Consider the following 23,440-nt stretch of genomic DNA (forward strand, 5'->3'; position numbering starts at 1 on the left):
GTATACTTAATACTCCACATAGAGAAAAGCCCATTAGGAACAAGGCTCTTTGGTTAAGGAAAAAACCTAGGAAGAGATTCAAAGACACTTTAATGGTCATACAGATGAAAAACTGAGTTTGACGGGCAGCTAAAAATAATGGGTCACAGTAAAAGACACATTTTCAGCTAAAAAGCTAATCTTTCATATAACCTGGGCAACATATCCATATGATATTGAGATACATATGTTCTTAGATTTCGGATATCGTGATGTTATAAGTATTGTCTTTCCCATGTTTATAAGTAGACATATAATGCTAATTTTCAGGTAAAGAAACTGAGAGAGAAATTCCTTCACACTACAGGAAAGAGGATAAAAACCCCAAAAGTAGAGATGTCCCGATCCGATGACGTGATCGGGGATCGGAGCCGATCACGTGATTTTCAAAAGATCGGAATCGGGAGAAAAAAATCGGGGATTGGGATTTTTTTTTTTTTTTTTGGAATACTTTTTTTTTTTTGTATTCAACGTTACAAAACAAAAATGACCATGTTCAAGTCTTAAAATTATCCTGAGGCCTTTGTTTTGGTTTAAAATTACACAACATCATGTACAGTATGTGTTGCTTCTTTGGGGCTTGTTTTCATAGACCTGGTTGCTTATTTCTCTCAAATCTGGCAACAGAGGCGCAGTGTCTAATTGTAGCAGTAAGCTAACGAGTACTGATAAGCTTTATTTTGTTTTTATCCAATGCTGCACAACTGAACTGATCCAATGCTGCTGTGAAAGAAAGAAGCTATATCCATGTTGGTTAGAATATCCAATTTAAATAAAAAAATAACCTTAAGGGACAACTTGAATGCTTTTTTCTTTTTTTTCTCTTAATGCATTGCATAAAGATCGGATCGGGAAAAATCGGTATCGGCAAATTGTCAAAATCAAATGATCGGAATCGGATTGGGAGCATAAAAAGGTGATCGGGACATCCCTACCCAAAAGCATAATAGAATTTCTAAATACAGCATTATAGTAAAGTGATGGCATTCTCTGAATTGTTTCCATTACATTACAACAGATAGAAACTGTAAAATATGAGACTAGCGGACCCTCCATTCATAGCAGGGTAAGACAGACAGGAGGAAGAGAAGTGAGACAGGACGTGAAGGCTGACAGATGGGAGGGGGGATGCTAAACATGTGATACATATCTGTCAGCTGCAAGGCTACATGTGTGAGAGTATTTATGTACATTATGCACGGTCAGCTCTCTGGCATGTCTCCACAAATCAAATGAAACATAAAGACTTCTACATTCAATGTCCACAAATATTCAAACTAAATACTTATTGGATTCACTGACAGAAGCGGCTATGAAAGAAATGACTAAGAAAAGGCTTAAGCCAGACAACGTATCTATAGAGAGCCGGTAACATAATATATTTGAAATCTTTGTAATAGAAAGTATCACCTCCGGCGTGAGGCTTCAGGAAATTACATTTCGGAGAAGTGAAATGAAATGTGTTTTTCCACAGAACGTCCTTGTTTTTGTTTAAATGTGGGGTTTTTTCAAATGCAAAAAAAACAACCATTTTATTTGTTTGTTTTCTATAATGACATAGTTAAATGATGAGGTTCTGTTACGGTATCTGACTAAAGATGACTGCGAACTACAGCTGTAAAATCCCATATAAAAAGGAAAACATTTCTCTACATCCTCGAGCCTGTTATTTATTGCAGGACTGAAGTACATCAGACATTAGACATAACAGGACTCAAACATTACTGTGTGTGTGTGTGGGTGTGTGTGTGTGTGTGTGTGTGTGTGTGTGTGTGTGTGTGTGTGTGTTTGACAGTAAGGATGTACATATATTTTATATTATGTCAATGTGTGTGACTTTAAGGAGTGATGCGAGAAAACAAGAGCACAAAACGGTTTAAACCCAAATTGGACAAAAGCTACACGCTTCTCCTCGCAATTAGCATTAGAGCTAATCCAAACACATCTTATACCTCATTCACAACAACGCAACTCCGGTTCAAGCTCCGTGCTAGAGCTTTTCAGGTTCAGAACCGGTTCTTCGGTTTAGCTCCGGCTCTTTTCACACTGCCCAGAGTCCGACTGGTGCTGCGTCATTGCGTCATCGTTTGCGTCATGATGTAACCGTTTGCGTGCCTGCTTCATAAAGCCAAACCGCGCGGAAACCCCTCACAGCTGACACCAACAACAACAACAATGGCCGATTGTGCTCCAGCTTCCTCTGTACCTCTTCAGAAGACCAGATTCCCAGAAGGTAGCTGGTCTCTTCAGTGGACCACTGCTGCTTGTTAAGTTTCTCCATCGTTGTGTACAAACTGGATAAAACGCCGGCTTTTTGTTGTTGTTCAGGAGTTGATCCCGCCCCTGCCCCTGCCCCTGCCCCTGCCCCTGAACCTTTGATGCTTGCCTAATGTCACAGGCTGCTGTTACTGTGCAGCGAACACTTCCCTCTCCGGGCAAAGTCAACATGCCAGGCCCGTGTGACAAAGTGAAGCTACATTTTTACAACCGATCAGATACGTTAACTTTACAAACAGTCAAGAGTCAACAGCATTTCAACATGAGAAGTTTCTAACAAGTCCTAATTTAGATATCTTCACACCGATAAGATTCAGAACAAGAACATGTCATGTGAATGCTAGTTATTTGGAATAATTTGAATAAAGGGTTAGGCAAAGTAGCAATATGAAGCACAAAACAACCCCCTTTGTCTGCCTTTTTAGATTTACAGCTGTTTGTACTGTGGCAGCCATGCCTTTCCTCTTGTGTATTGTACCTGTTGCAAATCAATCAGCCGGACTGCTTTATGGCAATATGGATATTGGATGTGTGTATCTACTAGATTCATTACAGTAGTACACTTCTCATGGGGCTTCAATGTTGTGTTTTCCCGTGCTATATATTATCTCTTTTTGGATTTTTTATCACTACGATTGGATTTTCTTGTCCAAACCTGTTTCAGTGTTTCTTTATTGCTTCTGTACAAGAAACCAAATGCCTCAACTAGTCCTCAACCTTTTTTGGAAGTGTGTTTAGCTAAACAGCTACATGAAAAGTGAAGGCAGAAGCCAAGGAATGACACCTCTGCTCCTAAAGCGTGTTTTACTTTACCACAAGATAAAATAACATCAGTTCAACGTACAGTAACATACAGAGAAAGGAAATCACTTCCAAAATCGCTGCGAAAGCATTTTTTTGAATAGTTTATAATCTCCTGTGTGTAAGGGTTTTAAAGGGCCTTCTATGTATAGTGATATTTATGTTAGAGTCAGTTAAACCAGTCTTTATTATTTGTTTGTATTACCTAAATTATAGCAATTCTTTATGTTTTATGTAGAGTAGCATTGCATCACTGTGTGTCATGGTCATGTTTTGTTAAGAGTAATGTAAATGCATATTTCTATATAGTCACCACGTAAACTGTGTTGGAATAAAAGCTGCAAAAGCAAGTGGGGATCTAAACAAACAAACAACTGAAAACAATTCCCAGTTTGGGATTAATAACGTATATCCTATCTTATCAAACTAACTAACTAACTTATACTGGAAGGGAAAACGCTGAGGCACAGGCTGCTGGTTAATTTATACCAAAATTAGAGAGACTTGATAGGGTATTGAGGAGACTGGCTAACACCAGCGGTCCCTGTGTTGGTAATTGGATCTAGATATTTGTCCAAGTGTGCTGAAAGCCGGCCATCGTCTCCCACGAGCGGCCCGCCAGAGAACAAGGGCGCTGAGCCAAGGTATCAATTCTGTGACAAACAATACTGTAATAACAGCAGCCGTGGTAATTTAAAGTGACATCAGAGACGCCCTGCCCTTCTGTAAACAGTTAGAGGAAGGAAGCACACTGGCAGATCTCTGGCTCTCTATCAGGCCACTCTGCGGGCCAATTACAACACTTGAAATCCACCCACCGATTAAAATGGCGTCTGATTGGTCGGTGCTATCGTACACCTTTACCTGTGTTACGGCGCTGCATTCCCACCCTTAATGACTCACCTGTGAACTTTGCATACCTGCTAACTACACACACATGGTTTTATAGCCTTATCATATAGCTGCACAAAGAGCCTTTCTGCAGGCTGTGAGCCGCACTGGTGACCCGTGTGTTTTGTATTCGTGCCAAGCAGTGTATTTAGACCGGTTGACATTGCATGGCTGATACACAGCGGCACACACATCATCTTTACATCAAATCCTATTTCCCCCCAGTGGCCCATTTGTCTGTGAGTGAGTCAGCAAGCTCTGGGCAGCGCTGCAGAGCATCAGGGAGGGTCAGAGGGAGACAGAGCTGTGTCTTTGATCAGCCAGCCAGACACACACATACAGGACATAGCGCTCTTGTGGGGGGGGGGGGGGGGGGGTGTGTTTTCTTGCCCTAGGTTTTAATGCCATTAGCTAGATTCAAATGGAAGGACAAGCCCTACTGCAGCAACCAGCTTCCCCTCATCCTGCTGCTGGAACAGAGGAGAGGACACAGAGAGATAAAGAAAGAAGTGCGACATGGACTGAAACAAAAGCAGGGGGAAATCAAATGTGACGTGTCAAGGATTGGCATGTCTAAAATGTTTTTAAAATCCCATTCCTGCCAGAGGTTATAAACAAAACTACTGCTGCCGTCAGTGTTTGTTGACTGTGTAAAGGATTTCTGCTTAATTGGCAAAACAAAATCTTGCACATACAGCATATTTTAGCACATAAATGAAGCGGGGCTCGTCTTTCCTGAAATGTAACGATGGCTGATTAAGAGATGCTCCTGACAGACTGTCCTGCAGAGGGACCAACACACAGCCTCATGCTGTTAGTGCTGAGGCTGCGGACACAGAGCTGCGTTAGCTAAAGCCACTTCCTCAATAATGCTGGCCAAAAGTCTCTCCAAATTACTATTAACGCAGCACGCCCTTAAAATTGATTTTGAACCCGAGCCAGGAGAGTCCGCTGGGTAAACCGAGTGAGCTCGGACATGAGGGACTCATTGCATCGGTATGTTTATGTCCGTTTTAACGCTGTGCACTGGGGACAGTTCCAAGAAGCGGGTTTACTGTGTCATCTGGATAATTTCACTTAGTTAAAAAGGTGGAGTCAGCCGTTTTAATTAAATATACTTTTTGTAAAATTCAGCGGATAAGTCCTTACTGTCTGCTAGCTGTCCGTCCAGAGTGCGCTGAATCCATCAAGAGTTCATACGCAGCCACAAAACAGCATTCAAGTCATTCTGCATCAGAGGGGCTATGAGCTACTGCACATGAAAGGCCTTGGACATTTAGAGAGAAAGATAGTGCGAGCCAGAAGTAGGATAAATCTTTTATGTTTTGTTGGGTGTTTAGTTAAAATAAAAACAATCTTATTATACCGTAGTTTTTATGTGACATATCCAGCGTATTGCTTCACCATGAATATTTGTGGCGTAAAAGCATTGGGGTTTAAGGTGCAGAAAATCCAATTAAAATAAGGTACAGCGAAAAGAAAATCCCACCTATCTTCAGTATTGCTGACCAGTAGCATTTGTGTTGGAAAAACTGTCATTTCTCCAAATTAATCGAAAATACCGTTCTAAAAAGAAAATGATAATCTCCTTTGCCAACAAAGATTATGGTAAGAAAATCTAGATCTGCATCCATTTAAAGATGTAGACTTTGAGAAAGTAGCAGACTTGCAAATAAACCAAAACACGTGGGTTTGCTATCCTGGCCCCAAAATGGTGGAATGAGCTCCCCATTAGGCGCGTTCACACCGCGGTACTTTTCCCACTACAGTTCCGATATAGTTCCAAAATACCGCGTTCACACCAAAAAGAGCCGGAACTAAAGTTAGTTCATCAGAACCTTTTTTACCCCCTGCTAGAGAGCAGTTACTTTGGTGGAAGAAAAAGGTTCCTATTTCTGGCTGGGCGGAATGCAAACCACGCCCCGTAAAACTCAAAAAGAGTTTTGTGAAGCCGCCATTTTATTATCCTTGCATTAGCATTATTAGCATTAGCCCAGCGCACAAACGCAGAGAGATTAACTCATGGCAACACAAAAGAAAACAGGTGAGCGGTGGAGATTAGGAGGTGTCGGCGTTCCGGCGATTTACTTGGAAGGCTTCAGTAGAGGCTGCTGGGACTCCAGTGTTTCCCCTACCATTGTCTTGGAGGGGCGCTGTGCCCCGCCAACGGAGCCCCTCCTGAAATTCAAGGTGTTTAAAAAAATTATAATCTTTATATATATATATAGCACTAAATTGCAACTAATCTATATCTACTGTCACTGTTCACATTGAACATTTACTCTTGTATTAAATAAACTAAACACTTTCATCTTAAGTTGTGAGTTTAGTGTTTTTGACCCTAAGAAACACTGATGCATTAATCAATAACAATAATCCACAGCTCCTCTCTCTGCTCCAGAGTATTTCAAAAAAAAATCCCAATGCCACCCCCCCCCCCCCCAAGGACTGGCTTATCTAAAGCCTGTTGAGTAGCACTTGAAATGTTTTGGCTCTATGAAACCTGATGTACTTATATGATTCTGTTTTCTTCATGTTTGTATCTTCATGGTCGAATGCACTTATTGTAAGTCGCTTTGGATAACAGCGTCAGCTAAATGCAATGTATTGTCATGTAAAACCAAGTGTTATCCAACTCAGCAGGCAGTTTTGTCTCATTTGAAGACTCGATGTGACCCAGGGGAATGAGAAACCAACAAGTATGCATCAATGACTGACCACTTAAGATGAAGTCTATAGAAATGTAATTTTTAAATATGATGGCATTTATTTATAGCTCTTTCACAGCTGCCTGGAAAACATTTCTAAAGGTTATGACTGCTGGTATTGGGGTTTACGCTGCAGTAAATGCAATTACATGTAAGTACAGCTGACAAAATTCCCCTCTCAAACTGTTTTTTCTCCTCAGCCGAAGACCTTTCTCAGAAAACGCATCAGCTACTTTGCAGACAAACAGAAACGGTATGATTTCAAGATTTCCGTCCATATAAAGAAAAACACTTGGACATAGAGGCAGAAGTGTTCTTGTCAAAGTCAGTTGGCAGTTGTGTCTTATTTTAAGAACCAATGTGACAAGGGGGAATGAAAAACCAAAAAGGATTTATGTATTGCCGACCAGTGAAGATGATGTCTTTAGAAATTTGCAAATAAAACCAAGTGTTGAGGATTTCCCTCTCAAAAGATTTACATTTTCTTCCTGGCCGTAATTAGGACTGGTCGCTAGACAGAAAAATGAGTCTCCTGCAATTCGCCGCTGTGGTTTTAGGGACCTTGAAGTGAATCCTGTCACCCCTCTCCTCTCCATCTCATTGAAACCAGGACCCCCAGAGGATAGTGATGATTTAATGCTTCATGGCCTTCTAGGCAACATGAGATCTCATCTGATCAAGAGCTGCAGTACAGTGTTTAGAGAGCAAAGGTAAAGGAATACAAAACATCTGCTAGACTTCCCCAGGAATAGCAGTAAAGGTCTCCTATTATGCTAATTTTAGGGATATATAATGTCTCCGATATATACAAATATATAAAAACATGTCTATGATGTGAGTTCCTTTTTGTATATCCTGCTTCTTACACATACTCTCTCCAGTACAGGTTAGCTCTGAGTGTTAGCGATGCTTGCTAATGTAAACAAAGACCATATGACGTCCAAAACACGTCAGGCATTGTTTCTGATAGTGCCGTGGGTCCACATTTCCGATATTACGTCATATCGGACGCAAATCTGGATCAGCTCCGTTGTACCCCCGCTTCTAGAGATTTGGGTACGGAGGAAAAGAGAGTTTTTTTTTCTGACACTTTGTGAGTTCCCTGACACACCGGGGACACATGTATGTATAAAAGACATCAAAAAGTGCATTTAGCATGATAGGCCCCCTTTAAAAAATATGAAAAATAATCCACACAAGTCCAATATAATATGCTCAAAATCCATTTAACATTTCTTATCAATGGCTGTTAGTTATGAGTTTAAAAAAAGATGACCTCACAGCACCCCACCTCTGGAGTGTGTGGCCTGCAGTTTATTTATACTTTTTGTTACAGATGTGATGTGACCCAGGGGACTAAAAACCCAAAAAGGAGTCATTTCAGGGGTAACCACTTAAGATCATGTCTATGGAAATGCTGTTTTTAGAAAGCATGGCATTTATTTATAGCCTTTTAAAAGCCTAGAAAACATGAGTGAAGGTCAGCGCTGAGGGAAGAGGGGCACCCTGGTGGCGTTGGGGATAACGGGCTCTGATAATGCTACTAAAGTGGAAAAGAGCTTTTACTTACAACTTTCCATTTAAGGCATAAAATGACCATAAAACAAACCTAGAAAGGGACGGTGGTACACACAGTTCTTTTGGTAATGCTCTTCATAAATGTGATTGTTTTGGTGTGTGGTGCTGAGTGTTGGAGATATCAGCCTTAGGGGTGTCAGCTCTTCCCTGACTATAATCAAACACGCTGGAAATTGGCTTGTGGTGCTAAAAGCGGCGACATTTTTTATTTCAAAATGTATTTCCTTTCTTCTCTGAACTACAACAGCCGACAAGGGAGCGTGCGCGTCCTTCATGAGTAGATTCATGCTTCCTCCTGCGCTGTGATACGATGGAAACGGTAGAAATAAAACCGTTTAAAACAAAAAAAACTGCTCGCACAACAAATCTGTATGTGGAGTTTGTTGAGTAACTGGGGGTTACCTTCTGGAAAAAACATTATTGTTCCATAGTTTCATCATAGTTAAAAGAAAAGTCAGAAATCTCAATGGTTGATATTTCCAACACTTATAAACTGAGACTAACACAATCTAGATTGATAAATAGCACAAAAATACATCCCAAGCTCATTTAACAAAGTCATGATCATAACCAACGCTAAAGATCCCACAAACATGGATTTAGTAATCATGAGTGCCAAATAAAAAGCGTTTTATTTACCCGTCTTGTTGGGGGTTCCAGTCTCGCTGCCCACGCTGCCGTTCTCCTGCTGGGCACACAGCGTCTTCAGGATAACTTGTGTGGCCCCGAGGCGAGGCAAAGTGACGTGGTTCAGGTGGGGGAGAGAGTGCTTCTTGGCGAACAACTGGCTTGTTTCCCGCCTTTTGCGCAAGAAGCCGCCCTCCGGGAAGAGAACTATCCACTTCCTGTCGCGGTTGTGGTAGTATTTCTCTAGGTGGTCTTTCAGGTAGACCAGCTGCTTGTCTCTGTATGCTTTACCCTGTTGGAACAGAGGAAGTATGTTTGAGTAAATCAAATATTATAATTGATCTGTTTCCATAAGGGTTTCCAGAGCAGCGTCAGTGGATTTAAATCCCCAACACTTATTTTTTGTTTATTTTCATTTGTACAAATCAAGACATATCCTGACTGAGGACTTTTACATTCAAATGACAAATAATAATATGGTAAAACAGAATATGAAATAAAACTAGAGAATGCAATTCCTGAAGAAATTGCTAGTGGGAATGCTTTATGCTGAAAAGCTGACACTAAACTGCTATGCTGAAATGTAATGTGTAAGAAGAAAGTGAAGAATTTTGATTAAAATGAAATGTGTAAGAAGAAAGTGAATAATTTAGATTGAAATGATACATGAACACTGGGGGCTTGAATGTGTGATGAGAGAAGAAAAGAAAGTAAAAAGGCTTGGAAAAGCAGCAGAATATTTGAACTGCAAACTTCTGAACTAACTTGATGGTGAATGATCTGTCGCCATGCCAACGACATTTGATGACATCCCATAATACGCTTAGATGCGTTGATGGCTGCATCGTTACAAAACCTGTGAAGTTTTGGGCCGTTTGGAGCATTTTCACTGAAGTTATGAGAAAACGTGTTTCATGGCGAGCCTTGTGTTACAATGGCAACGACATTTGAAGAAATCTCAAAACGCTCACGTAGATGTCGTCACAGCTGGACTGTTAGCACACATGTGAAGTTTGAGCACTTTTTGAACATTTTCATAGGAGTTATAGCGACATCGTGTTTTATGGTGAGGGATGCGTTTCCATGGAAACGACATATGATGAGATCTCAGATTTGGCGTAGAGCTGTTGAGGCATGGACCGGGGATATACAAAAATATGAAGGCAAATTTCAATATTTCCTACACTGTAGCTGTGACATCACGCACTCTAGTTAATGTTAAAATCTGAAGAAGGCCTCTGTACCAAGGTCTGAACAATGTTTAATATCTCTAAAAGTAAGAATCAGATTTAAAAGTTGTGTTACACGAATAATGTCAGAAAGATGTATAACATTTTAAAGTTGGAATGAGGTTTCTGAGTGAAGGTATGAAGGAGCAGTTAGCAGTTGAATTCGCATGAAGATTTGTTGAAGTCTGAAGGATTTCTCCATTGACTTCAATGGTTAAAAATGGGATGAATTATGGGATGTATCTCTGGAATTATGAAAGTTATGAATGATAAAAGTAATAGCAATAGATTCCCGACCGAGCTGAACGTTTTTAATGTTTGAACTGCAATGTTCAATGCGGGAGGAGAAGACCAGCAAAATAACGGGCGGAATAATAAGAATAAAGAATTTTGTGCGTAGAAGAACAGATAGCTGGAATGCTGTTAACAGTTAGCCTCTTAGCTGTGATATAATGAGCATATACCACGGCCTGTCGTGAGCTATTGCTTAAATGAACATCAACAACCATACATGACACATAATATAATAGAAAACATTATTTGGGAAAAATTAAAATCTTAATACGCAAAGATCCAATTTATTCATTTTTCTTCATGCAGAGTTTTTTCTTGGAAACCTATGAGCTAGTCTCCGGTTGATACAAAATGTCAAATGTTTTCCGTTATTTTATGTGAAGAAACAGTTTAACTGTAAATCTGTAAATTAAATCCAATCCACTATGGACAAATAATTACTTTTTAAGGCTGCAAATACCCATTTTATAGTTTGTCCTAATAAAAGTGCCCCTAAAACTAGGTGACTACCTTCAAAACAAATGCATTAATCCCTAACAGTTTGTTTCAACACAATGATTGAGGCTGAATCCTAATTTCATCCAATTAACTTGATGGATGTTTTTTGTCCGCATACAAACATCATAACAAAGGAAAACAAGCTGCAGCAACAGGAGCACTCAGAGAAGAACACATAGTACGACTGAAATGGATGAAAAAACATGATGGCCTTGAAAACATTCAGAGCATTAGCAGTAACGGGACGGAGAGGAGAGATTGATTTTTAGTTAGACCCGGTCAAAAGCCATTTTAAATGCATTAGCAGAGCGGGGCTGCACCGTGTCGTCTGAACACACATCCTGCCGCTTTGTTTTGGTTTCTGCTGTTTCAATGTCTTATGGCTTTAAATTAGAACTTCTATAGATGCCGTTTTTTTTAAATATAGATTAAATGTATTTGACTTCTTATAAAAAATAGTTTGCAAATTGTAGTAAACAACTTAATGTAGGTAAAAAATACATTGGATTCATTGTTGTTTTTTACCATAATGGAATTAACTGGTATTGGTATCAACGACTAAATGTGTGGTATTCTAACATCCTTTGTTAAATTACTAAGAGGAAATATAAATATGAAAGGTTAAGCTTAATTTTAGGAGCACATCCAAAATATATACAATACCAAAAACTATCACATGTCTAGCCAATAGAAGCATGAGTGTTACGTAGTGATGTCACTATGTTAATGAAGTAAACAAAGGACTACAATGGAGGGGTTTCAGGCAGGGAAAGATTTTGATGAAACCAAAGTAATAACTCTGAGTTATTTGAGTGTATTCAGGATATAAACCTTTTATGGCTTTGTACATCATTAAAATAAAAAAACATGAAAAAGTTTTTTATGGTGTGCCTCTAATTTCATGTTTCAGAAGTTTGAGAACACCAACACTAACAAAGGAAAAAGTGTCCAATCGCGAGCGGGTACCACAAGTTAGTGAGCTACGGTCATCAAAGCCAGCGATGTGTTGCTGTGCAGAACGATGTCAGAGACATGTCCGCCACTGAGTGGACGGCAGAGGCTCAGGAGGCTCGGCCAGATGCGTGCTGAGCTGTGAGGATGTGTGAAGTATTCTGGGGAAGGATGTCAAGAATGCACACACAAGAACGCAAGAGTGGATCACAGAGAGGGAGAGAGAGAGGGCAGAAACCACTTGGTTTGCTCCTCCACTGCAGCCTGTGTGGCTGTACGCAGCTACGGTTGCTTCACCCTCGGCACAGCGCCTAAAATCCCACGGCAAAAGTATTTCCATGACCTAAAAAATGTAATTCCCTCTCGCCATGGCTACGGTGTTTCTGCAGCTCAAAGATGAAAAGTGGGATGACTGGGATGTTCATTCATTTTACAACAAAACTACCTTTGTTTGCAACTTAGCCAACCTATCAGCAGTGATGTTACTGAACGTTATAGCAATATTTTTAAATCGATTTATTATTGGAGATTGTGCCATTAAGTTTAGCTCCACAGACAATACAGATCAGCTCATTACAATGTCAAAAGCCTCACATGTATAAACTAAATATATCAAATTGATTGAACACATTCAAATTTTGGACATGAATAGCTTAGCAACAACACATGTCCACTAATGACAGATGACAGTGTAGCGGCCTTGTTGTGAATGTAATGGTTGGATTGAACATTGGGAGAGGAGCAAACTGAAGGGAAGACACTGGTTTGTGCTCTGAGTTTGTGTTTGTTGTCGAGATATTATCTGTTGTTATGAGATTTATTATGTGAGGATTTAACTTCATTCGGTCGGTCTCTACTTGCTGGGAATGGAATATTAGCCATCCAGCTGTCAGCTAATATCAGACAGAGGAGGCTTTGTCAGGAAGCACAAACAGCAGCATATAAATGAGTGTGTGGAAATGTTCTAATCTTGTTCTAATTGTGCTGAAGCCGGTAATTAAAGTGTCCATTTTTCACTTGGTTGGAGCGCCTGATGCTGGTAACTAATAGTCCATAACTAAATGGCCTTTTTGAAAATGCATACCAATCTCAGCTTGCAGTGTTGGGGGCATGTTATTATGCTTTGGAAATGTCTTGCGCATAAAGTCCTGAAAATACTGTTTAAAATTACATTTAAAAAAAGTTAGAGCTTCCCTGGATTTTCTCGCAGTAAAATAAATCCAATAAAAAGGTGTAAATGAACTGCAAGCCTGGGACAAAAAAGAGAACATTTCAGTATGCCTTATACTAGATACAATTAATATATCCTATGTTTCTTGTGATTGGAGCCAACTAGTTTAATAATATTCTGTCCTTTGTTAAGCTCTGCAGGTAATTATTGTTTCCTGTCTTGAATAAACTTCCCAAAACTTTTAGGACATTCCAGGAATTCCCCTAAGGAATCCCTTTTGGCTCATTGAGTAGAGATCTGTCAGAGCTCTGCTCCAGCTGCCCAAATAACCAAGGGTCAGTCCGACACACACACACACACACACACACTTCTGTCCACTGCCCCTAACCTTCTCTGAGGACACAATGCTAAGTAGAAAGCCTCACTAACATATCTGCTGTCCAGCTGGGACAGGCAGATGGGTAATGGCTCCACTTTACATAGTGCAGTAAAACCAGGAAAACAGGTATAAGGTTGAAAAAGAGTTATGACCTAAAAAAAACTGTAATCCTGAAATAAATAGGGAAAAAACAAGGTGTTGAAATGTGAGGGAAAATAATCATTAATCTCCCAGCAAAAAAGGAAAGGTGAATGTAGCCTTGACACACATCACAAAGAAAGTAAACCGGCCTGGCAGCACCCTGAATGCAAATATGTGTAGTATGTAAATCACAGCGTGTTAATGTTCAACCTCTGATGGCCTAATATCAGGTGTGACTAGGGATGGGTATCGTTAGGATTTTATCGATACCGATACTGCTTATCGATACCGGTATTTTTCGATACTCTTATCGACACTTTTCAATAATTTGATTGATTACAAGATGTGAAGATTAAACAACAGTCATTTTATTGTAATTTATTTGTATTTAATGTAACTTTTTCAATGTCATACCAAGCAGGTATGAGTCTGTTTGACAGTGTGTCTCTGGAAGGGGGGCGGTAATTAGGGGCAGTTCAGAAATCCATGTAAACATGACCATTATTCAGTTAAAACGAGACGCTGCGTGCGCACCTCCTAAACCGGAAGCTCCGGTCAGCTAACCATTATAATCCGTTTATTGCGTTTATTATTTATAATTGTAATGATGGATTATCAGTAATGATTTTAAAGTTACACAGAGACATTGGATTAACTGATAAAATGACGTAGAAAAGATCGCTTTTGCCAGTTATGTGCTAAAGTAGCCGTTAGCCCGTTTTTGCTAAGTGTTGATTTTAGACTCTTGGTAATATCGTCTGTTAGCTGAGTTTCTTCCCGTTAAGTGGGTATGCATCATTAATAGGTTGTCAAATGTTAAGAAGCCTTGAGACGCTGTTTCTAGCAAGATGTCGCGTCTGCCCCTGGGAGTCTCACAATAATAAGAGCGCTGTTAGGAGAGATGGCGAGTGGCATTCAAAGTGGCCAATCAGAGTGGTACTCAAACCGGATAGGTCAAACGGGATGAGGGTTCCCAACCAGAATAGTTTGAACTAAGGAAGTAGCGTAATTCATATACCGATAGCAGCACCGTTTGTCCAGCGGCTTAACGGTATACCAATACCGTCCAATCAGGTACCGGTACTGACTTAGCACCGGTTCTCGATACCCATCCCTAGGTGTGACCAATAAAAAGACACTGCAGCATGTCTCACTTTTAAAAGTAGACCTAAAACCACCTTTTGATCCATCTTTTTTTGGATCTGTCACTTTTTCATTCTGCCATTTGGATTGTCTATGTTGTCATTTCATTATCTATGTTTTTATCTATACAAGACATCTATTGCATATTGGTCCGAACTATGAGTGAGATCCTACTTTTTTTGCTCTCTGCGAGGTTTCTGCCATTGTTTCCCCATTAATCCTGTTTTTTTCCTTGTGCACTTCGAGGGTCTCAGGACAGAGAATGCGTTGTGAAGCCGCCTGAGACAACTGTGGGGCTATGCTACTTAAATGTGATTGATGGATGGTGATGGTGTTAGAAAATGTATTTAACTCGTCTCCATTTATTAATTCTCCACTTGTATCCTCACCTCAGTTTGTGTTTCTCTTCCTGGGCAGACAGTTAGTTATTTGACCTTGGACGCTCTATTGTTTGACGATAAGCCAGCGCCTGTTTTTTCAGGCTCTATTCATCAGCTGTGTTAGGACATGACCCCCTTTGATTACTTCTGAATATGCATAAAGCAAGGCTGCAAGCATTCACTCCCTCAGATAATAATAATAGGTCTGTATGAATATGCTAAGAGTAAATGGGTAAACCTTATTTGACCCGAGGCCATCTGGAGCCAGCTTCTCTGCAAGAAACATAGCTGGTTATGTCTTGCTGATGTATTGTTGATTATTAACTTTCTGTGGGTAAGGGGAGCATTTCAGGGGACAGAGCTTCAGAGTTGGTTTGGGCAGAGACTTTGTCTACCAATACATCTTCAGTGTCTGACATCAATTTGAATTCCCCCCAGTGTACTTCTTGTGTTGCAGCTCTTTGCTCCCAGTATTTAATCACCAATGCTGCCAGTTGAGGGTCTCTTACCTGTCTGATGAAGAAGTCCCCGTGGATCAGGGACACTAGGCCAAAGTTTGTGTATTTGAACACATGGTCCATCAACCACATCATTTTTTGTAACGCCTGAAAAAGAAACACAATGAAAATATCAATCCTGTGTTTACCTGTAACCAAAACACATGACTTTTCTTTTGCCTGCCTCTGCCCCAGTGAGCACTTCCACCCTCGTGACCTGCAGCGGCGCAGCTTTGGCTTACTGTGCTCTCAGCGCTAAGAGGATAAACTGGGCCAGGGATGCAGTTGTTGAGGCGGATCATGTCATCATGTTTGTTGCAGCGCCAGCCTCAGCAAAAAAAAAACAACCAAAATAATAATAAACACACAACAACACAGCTGCATCCCACCGGCCCCCGAATTCACAGCTAATCTCCAGCAGGAGTCGGGTGGCTGCAGGTTGCAGTGTTTCCCACAGAATTTGATTCTATTTGCAAACCTCTGCTGTTGACAACACGTCTCAAGAAATAGAAGCTATTTCTGTGTGTGATTAATTAGCTTCTGGTTAAGATTAGAGGCTGCATGTCATCCCTGGCAACTGAGCCAATAACAATGTCCATTTAACACAATATTTCCCTGTGTTTTTGTTTTTTATATTTCTGTTGTAAATGATTGTCTTTTATTGTGATTGTAGTAATGTGTTTTTATTACATGTACAGCACTTTGGCTCGACCAAAAATCGCTTTTAAATGTGCTGTATAAATAAAAACTTGATTTGATTTGATTGTGCAACATACTGATCGCAGTAAGAGCAATATTTGGAAAAGGTCAAATATGTCTCAAAATTCAATTTTACATGAAGGACCTTGGAGGTGCAGAGATATCCCAGCCCAATCATTTTACTCGACACACTTAACAAGGTATCCAGGTATACAGATCCTATAAAGATCTTCCATTTAATATTGCAAATGATATGGCAATAATGAATTATTTTAGCAATGTGTGCGCCCTAATCACCATAGCAACAGAGTGATTGACACTACAGCCTGCAGCTCTACATGTTGTAGTGTGTCAACCTTCCTGTCTGAAGAAAAACATCCTCTGCACTAAATTAGATGTGTTGAAGAAGTATACTATTGAAACAGAGGAAGGTGTGTGTGTGTGTGTGTGTGTGTGTGTGTGTGTGTGTGTGTGTGTGTGTGTGTGTGTGTGTGTGTGTGTGTGTGTGTGTGTGTGTGTGTGTGTGTGTGTGTGTGTGTGTGTTGATGTTTAGGCACGTTTCACTTCCTTGCCTTGTTGGAAATGCTCTGTGTGAAAGAATGCACGTCAGCCACCGCTCAGGTCTTTGCATAGCTGCTGTTGGCTGTGGGTAAAACTCTGCTCAATGCGCATACTCGCATTTTGTCATTTGAATGCAGCAAACCACAGCTCTGCTTTACGAGGCTGCCTGCTTCAAAAGTGTTGACTGTTTTGACTTGAAAAGCATCATCCCTTGACCAATGTTAACTGCCAAAAGGCAATATGTGAGTAGGAAAAACGCAGTGTACAAAAAGGGTTGTTTAAATGAAGGTATGGAAATGATCCTTAATAAGTCATATGGGGCACGTAATCAGAGTAAACTGAACTCTATGTAACTTCTGAGTAAACTACAGGAAAGCATTTATTAAACTTGATAACTAATAGCGTATGATAATTCAAAGATTGCCCTTCTTTTCATTTGAACTGAACATTGTTCTTTATCATTTGGCCAAATAACTGCCAGTTAGGCTTTTGGCTTACCTTTGACAAACATCCCTAAATCAAACATAATTAAAGGGTGTTTAGATAATGTGTGCACTCAGGATTTCCTCCTCTGCAGTTACAAACACATCAACATGCCCAGACAGAAACAGCAGAATACACACACAGTGCCAACACCATGCAGGCTCGAGTTGCTGCACGGCTTTTATTTACGCCAACGTGACGGTGTTCGACCCTAATGTTACATTCCTGTAGTTCCTTAAAGGGATGATGAAACGCATTTCTCTCAGTTCTCACCATGCCCTTGTCTTGCAGGCACATCATGAGGGTGCACACGTCTCCTGTGGATTGGTGGTTGACGATGACCATGGCTTCTTCTTCAGAGATCGGCCGTACGTCGTCGCCCCACTCCGTTACTGAAGGGGGAATGACAGAAAAACATGCTTATGGTTAAACAGATGTACACAAATTATATATTTTACAAGACTTGTTGGGAAAGTTTTCTTAAATTCAAGTTTGTCACTTAGAGTCATTGTCCAACATTGGTCCAACAAACATGTTCTATGCATTTCCTCAGTACATAGTAGCAACAAAGTGTTAATCAGGGAGAAAATGGAAAATCATTTGCAAAAAAAATGTTCTACATCTGACTTTTATTCAGTAGTAAAAACACAATATGACAATGTTTTGAAACTATTTTAAATGTGGATTTGGACCCACATTAATTCGTTTTTCGACAAACTTTACTGAAATATTTAACCACGGCTTTAAAAGTATTGAGTGCTACAGTGACACGAATAATAAACAGAGCCTCTCTTTTCCTCCCGTCTTCTGAAAGCCCAGCAGCTGATCTCTGAGCAGGAGACGTGGGGAGAGGGAGACGTGGGGAGAGGGAGGCGGGGCTATTTCATCGTTATCAGAAAATGATCCGTTTCAGACCACTCCTGGAGGTCACCTAAAGCCAACTTTTAAAGTTCGGTTTTAGACCTTTTCTACTAAATGAATTGGTTATCGTGTTTATGAATCAATGTTCAAATGGAATGAGAAATGAGAAGTGAGTTTCAGGAAGTGCTCTCACAATCACTCTCACTGTTGACCTAACCAGTCAGAGATAAAAAAGGATGTTGTGTAGTTTTAATAGCAGCATATCAAAAATATTGCCTGATTATCTGAGCTATCATTTGCACACTGGACTGGACTGCCATATACATGAATTATAGTGCGGCTACACGATATAGGAGGTGTAATGAAAAGATTGATACTACAAGCTTAATGTCTAACAACGCGTAAGAAGAACTTCCTGTTGTCTGCCTCGGAATTTGTTAGTGTTCCATGATGTAAGCATTTCTAAAACGTTGTTCAAGACATGTATCCACAGCTTGAAAATCAGTCTCTTTTTTTTCCTATCCTTTTGTGACATTCTGGCCAATTGCATCCACTTCTGTTCTGTGTCATTGTCAGTTTCAAGAGCCCCATTACGACATTTCCCCAACAATGACTACATGTGTAATGAACTATCTTAAAGGGGCTCTATTTAGTTTGGGGGGGGGGGGGGGGGGGGTTTCGTTTCCTGTAGTGTGTAATAGAAATGTTTGTGCATGTAAATGACCTGCAAAGGCTAAAATCCTAAAGTCTAAAGAGTTTCTCTCTCAACTGAGGGTGAAAAGAGGCAGTATGAGAAAAATAGACCTTTCTGAACTTTAACGCATGTAAACATGTCACAGCGGAGTCCAACATATTAGCTATATCATTTCTACTAAGCGTCAAACATTGCACTAACGCAACTATTTCTTTTTATAGGGGACATTAGCTTATTTTTTAGAAAAGACCACAGCAGGTGATGAATATGTTCAGTTGTACCCATATTCCTCAGGCTTAGTGTCATCTTCAGCAGACTTGTTGGTTCGGGAGCTCCTCTCCTGAAATATATTTTAATTTGGATCAGCAGTAAGTTAAGTCTCCATCCTGCTGCAACAGGAGATCAGGCTTATTTGCATATCTGCTGTATATAAATAATGCTTCCCTTTGCAGCGAACCCACATAAAGCTGAGCACAGAGCCATAGATTTGTCGGCTGTCAAAGTGATAGAAAATAACACAAAGCCTACATAGAGGCGAGCAGCAGTTCTTTGGGCCAGGTACAGGCACATCAAGCTACACTGCACACAGGTGCAGCGAGGTCTCTTCTGCCAGGAGAACAGTTTTGATTACAGTCTGACCAAAAGTTGCTGAGATAGGACTCATTTCATGTTTTTTGTGTGAATTTACAGCCGGCTTGATTCAAATGTCACAGCCAAATGGTTTGGACTAATATTATCAGGCTGACTTTATGAGGTGACACAAAATCAATCAGCACTCAGTTGTAGTTCATTCACTTCAATCACAGCGTGTGATACTGTGGTGCTGCTCACACGGGAACGTTTGCATTTATGCACAGTATGCGTTTTCAAAAAAGTCTTCCGTTCACACGTATTCGTTTCATTTGACGTGTCTGTTCACACGAGAACGCTGGAAACGCTGTAGTACATGTGCCGGGACTGTAACTGGCACTGTAACTTCCGCCACAAAATACACCAAAATCAGCGAAGAAGACCCCGGACCATGGTTGCCATGGTTGCCCGTTTGTTTATGTTCCGCAGTGGATTTAGCAACATGTGGTAGTTCATGTAATTCTCCATGTCCACTTGTTGCTGATGGTTGTGGTAGAGGAGCTGTAGATGTTGTACTAACATCTGTAGCATGGTCAGTAGCAGTAGCACTAGTAGTAGCTACTGACAGTAGCTACTGCTAGTGCTACAGCAGTGAGCAGCAGAGGTGGGGAGAGGCGGGGCTATGGCTTCATATATCGGGAAATGATCGTATAGGGGCGATTACACAGAGCCGTTTAACCCCCCAGAGCGTTTCGTTTGCAAATCTATCCACCTTGGGACCTGTTATCGTTTGTGGGGTCCGTTTGCTATCGTTTTGTTACGGCCTCGTGTATATGAAAGGGCTATACGCAAGAGAAACTATGCGGATCCAGCCCGTTTTGTTATTGTGTAAACGGGGTCTGTGTCTGCAGCAGGCAGATGGTAATAATGGAAACTACAGCTTTAACTGGTGATGCAGCCGTAACAAGCAAAAACAGAAGCACACACAATATATTGGTATATGCATATTACTGCCTTAGGCTCAATTCCTAATCCAAACAAATATATCTTTGATTAATGCGCCAGGTGAGACGATTCCTTGCACATAACCTGTCTAACAGCCTGAGACACATTTGGCCAAAATCTAAAATACTTTCAAAGATAGACCTTTGAAGGAGCTTTCTGTGTGAGTTCTAGCTCCTTTACCTCTCCTGCTAGCCAGACGTGCTTTATCTACTCTGAAGATATAGAGGTTTTGACCAATCTATAAAACGTTGGATGGCAGACAAACCTTGCTTGCGATTTAGGAAGCATCCATGTTACCTGGCGATAAAACTACAAGCGGGAGAGATTATTAGTGTAAGCAAACACAGTAGCGTTAGCAGCTAACAGTACTTCCAAACCACACTGGTCCTGAATCTCCCAAAGAGTAAAGCAATGTATATTAAGAAAAACCTTGTGAATTTAAATAAACATTAGTCCGTAAAGTATGGAGAATATCTCAAAATCAGATGAAGACCTCAAACCAAAATACACAACTTTTAGTCAACAGAGAAAAGCTAAAAGTAATCTCTGCCAATGTCTTCCATTATGGATGTGGTAAATCTCACTTTCAGTCGATAAATTAAAATGGAAATATGTTTTTATTTAGTCTAAAAATAATACGATTTGAAAAATGAAAAGGAGCTAACGTCTGAATTTATGTTAACTCGTATCACAGAGGCTTTAGATGATATAGCACCCTTATCATACAAATGTATCATTACTGATTTGAACCTGTTGACACATTAAAACAAATGTAAAAGGAAGACTCACACCATCGCAGTTTAATGGTAATTACTAAGAGCGTGGTCTTAAAAGAAGTCTATTGTGTTTTAAATCAGTGACCCTCTTTTCTGTTCATCATTTCCAGCTATTCTCCGTAACAAACACTTTCAACCAAACAATGACCAGCGTCATTATCAGCACAGGCAGGAGTCGATCTCCAGCGGACCTCTGCTCCCTCTTCCCTGATTTACATTGTCAGTGTATACAGGCTACTTTACTGAGCATTCGTCTGTGTCTTATTGTTGACGCGACACACACACAGGAGCTGCAACAAAGGAGGAACCAGGGCTGCGAGATGAGGAGTGACAACAATGGCCCTCCTGTAGAACACATTAGCTGCGTTTGCAATTTAAAATGCACTTCAACAGCTCTGCATATAAACAGAGGAACACAGGAGGTGAAAAGATTGAGTCGTTTGCAGGGAAACCCCACAGTTAATCAGTTCATCCGTTCAGGGCGGGTGTGACCAGCTCTGTGTAATGCAAATGTTTCATCAGTTAGGCCTTAGGGGGAAAAGTGAGAGCGCTTGCTCTTAATGGGGGAGTTGAAAGGCGCATTCACACCGCAGTACTTTTCCCACAAAGGTTCATGAGAACTCTTTAGTTCCCCCCGGTTGACGGGGACTGGCTTCAGTAGAAGCTGCTGGGACTCGCAGCAGCTTCTACTGAAGCCTTCCGAGTAAATCGCCAGAACGCCGACACCTCCTCATCTCCACCGCTCCCATGTTTTATTTTGTGTTGCCATAAGTTAGTCTCTCTGCGTTTCTGAGCTGGGCTAATGCTAATGCTAATAATGCTAATAAAATGGTGGCTTCACAACACTTTTTTTGAGTTTTACGGGGAGTGGTTTGCAATCCGCTCAGCCAATCAGAAATATAGCTATTTTCTCACAAGAGAGCCGCATGAGAGTCCCTGCTCTCTAGCAGGGACGGAAAAGGGGGTAAAAAGGTTCTCATGAACTAATTTTTGTTCCGGCTCTTTTTGGTGTGAACGCGACATTTCGGAACTATATCGGAACTAAAGTGGGAAAAGTACTCCGGTGTGAACGCGGCTAATGTTAGGATTGCTAGCAGATAACGATGAACCGGAATTGTTTTTTGGACGCCAGGATATGACACCAAGGCAAGACAATGCGGCTTCAAGAGACAAGACTGACTGACAAAGGAGCTCAGAACTGGACCAAATGGGTTTATTGAGCGCAAGATTTCTTTTCAGGAAGTTATCTGATCATTAAAAAGCTCCTGGCAGTAATACTTGCATTTTCTGGGTCTTTTTTTTTTTTTTGCACATGGTACATGATTAAGAAGTAATGGCAGGTTATTCGAATCAGAATCCCTTTATTAGTCCCACAGAAGAGAAATGTACGTTGTTACAGCAGAAAAAGAGCCAAAGACAGCGTAATGTTACGTAGAAGCATGCATAAAAAATAGGGATGCACCGAATATTCGGCCACCGAAAATGATCGGCCGAAAATGGTTAAAAAAGCCCTTTCGGCCGAAAAAATATCACCGAATGTCCGAGAACAGGGTTACGTTGATCATACTCGGCATATTTGACCGGGTGTTTTGATTTCAAGTGGTGGAGTAATCCCGAAGTGGTGTAAGTCTTTGCAGTTACACCCCCTCGAGAAATGTCAGCTGAACACGTTTTACAAGTCGCAATCCGCGCCTCTTTCTCTGATATTTTGAAATATCTCCAAGCGGCAGACATGTTGGCTGTGAGCCAGCCGCGAGCATGGTCGCGCGCCGTGCTTGTTGTCGCCGCGTTTTGATTACGTCATCACAACAACACGTTAGGTTACCAAACTTATAGGTGAATTTGTTGTTGTTGAAGGCCTGGCTGTTACAGTCTTTATTTACACTATTTTGTTGTAGGCCTACTGGCCTAGATGTTTATGCAGTTTTAAAGCACCTTGGCTTTGTTCTGAATGCACTTTGTTGTAGTTATCCTACAGATAAAATAAGATGCACTTGACTTGGAATTAATTTACTGTATGCATTCAAAAGTTCTGAATAAATGTTTTATGGACCCATAATAATGATTATTATTTAAGTTAAGTTTTGCCGTAATCATGTCTTTTTCCATAATCAGGTAGCTGAACAACATTGGTAAAAAATGTATACATTATATATATATATTTCTATTAATCATTTTCGGCTTTTC

General features: G+C 40.6%; 1 protein-coding gene across 1 annotated transcript in view; it reads right to left on the reverse strand.

Moving 5' to 3' along the window:
• The window catches only part of lpgat1 (lysophosphatidylglycerol acyltransferase 1), a 51,776-nt gene that overhangs the window by 17,997 nt on the left and 10,339 nt on the right, over positions 1-23,440 (reverse strand). Inside the window, exons 3-5 of the mRNA XM_079641885.1 lie at positions 17,621-17,739; positions 15,617-15,712; positions 8,934-9,213 (exon numbers count right to left, since the gene is read on the reverse strand). Coding sequence (XP_079498011.1) covers positions 8,934-9,213; positions 15,617-15,712; positions 17,621-17,739 — 495 coding nt within the window. The remainder of the gene's footprint in view (positions 1-8,933; positions 9,214-15,616; positions 15,713-17,620; positions 17,740-23,440) is intronic.

This window comes from Notothenia rossii, assembly GCF_949606895.1.
Source record: "Notothenia rossii genome assembly, chromosome: 8".
Taxonomy (NCBI): domain Eukaryota; kingdom Metazoa; phylum Chordata; class Actinopteri; order Perciformes; family Nototheniidae; genus Notothenia; species Notothenia rossii.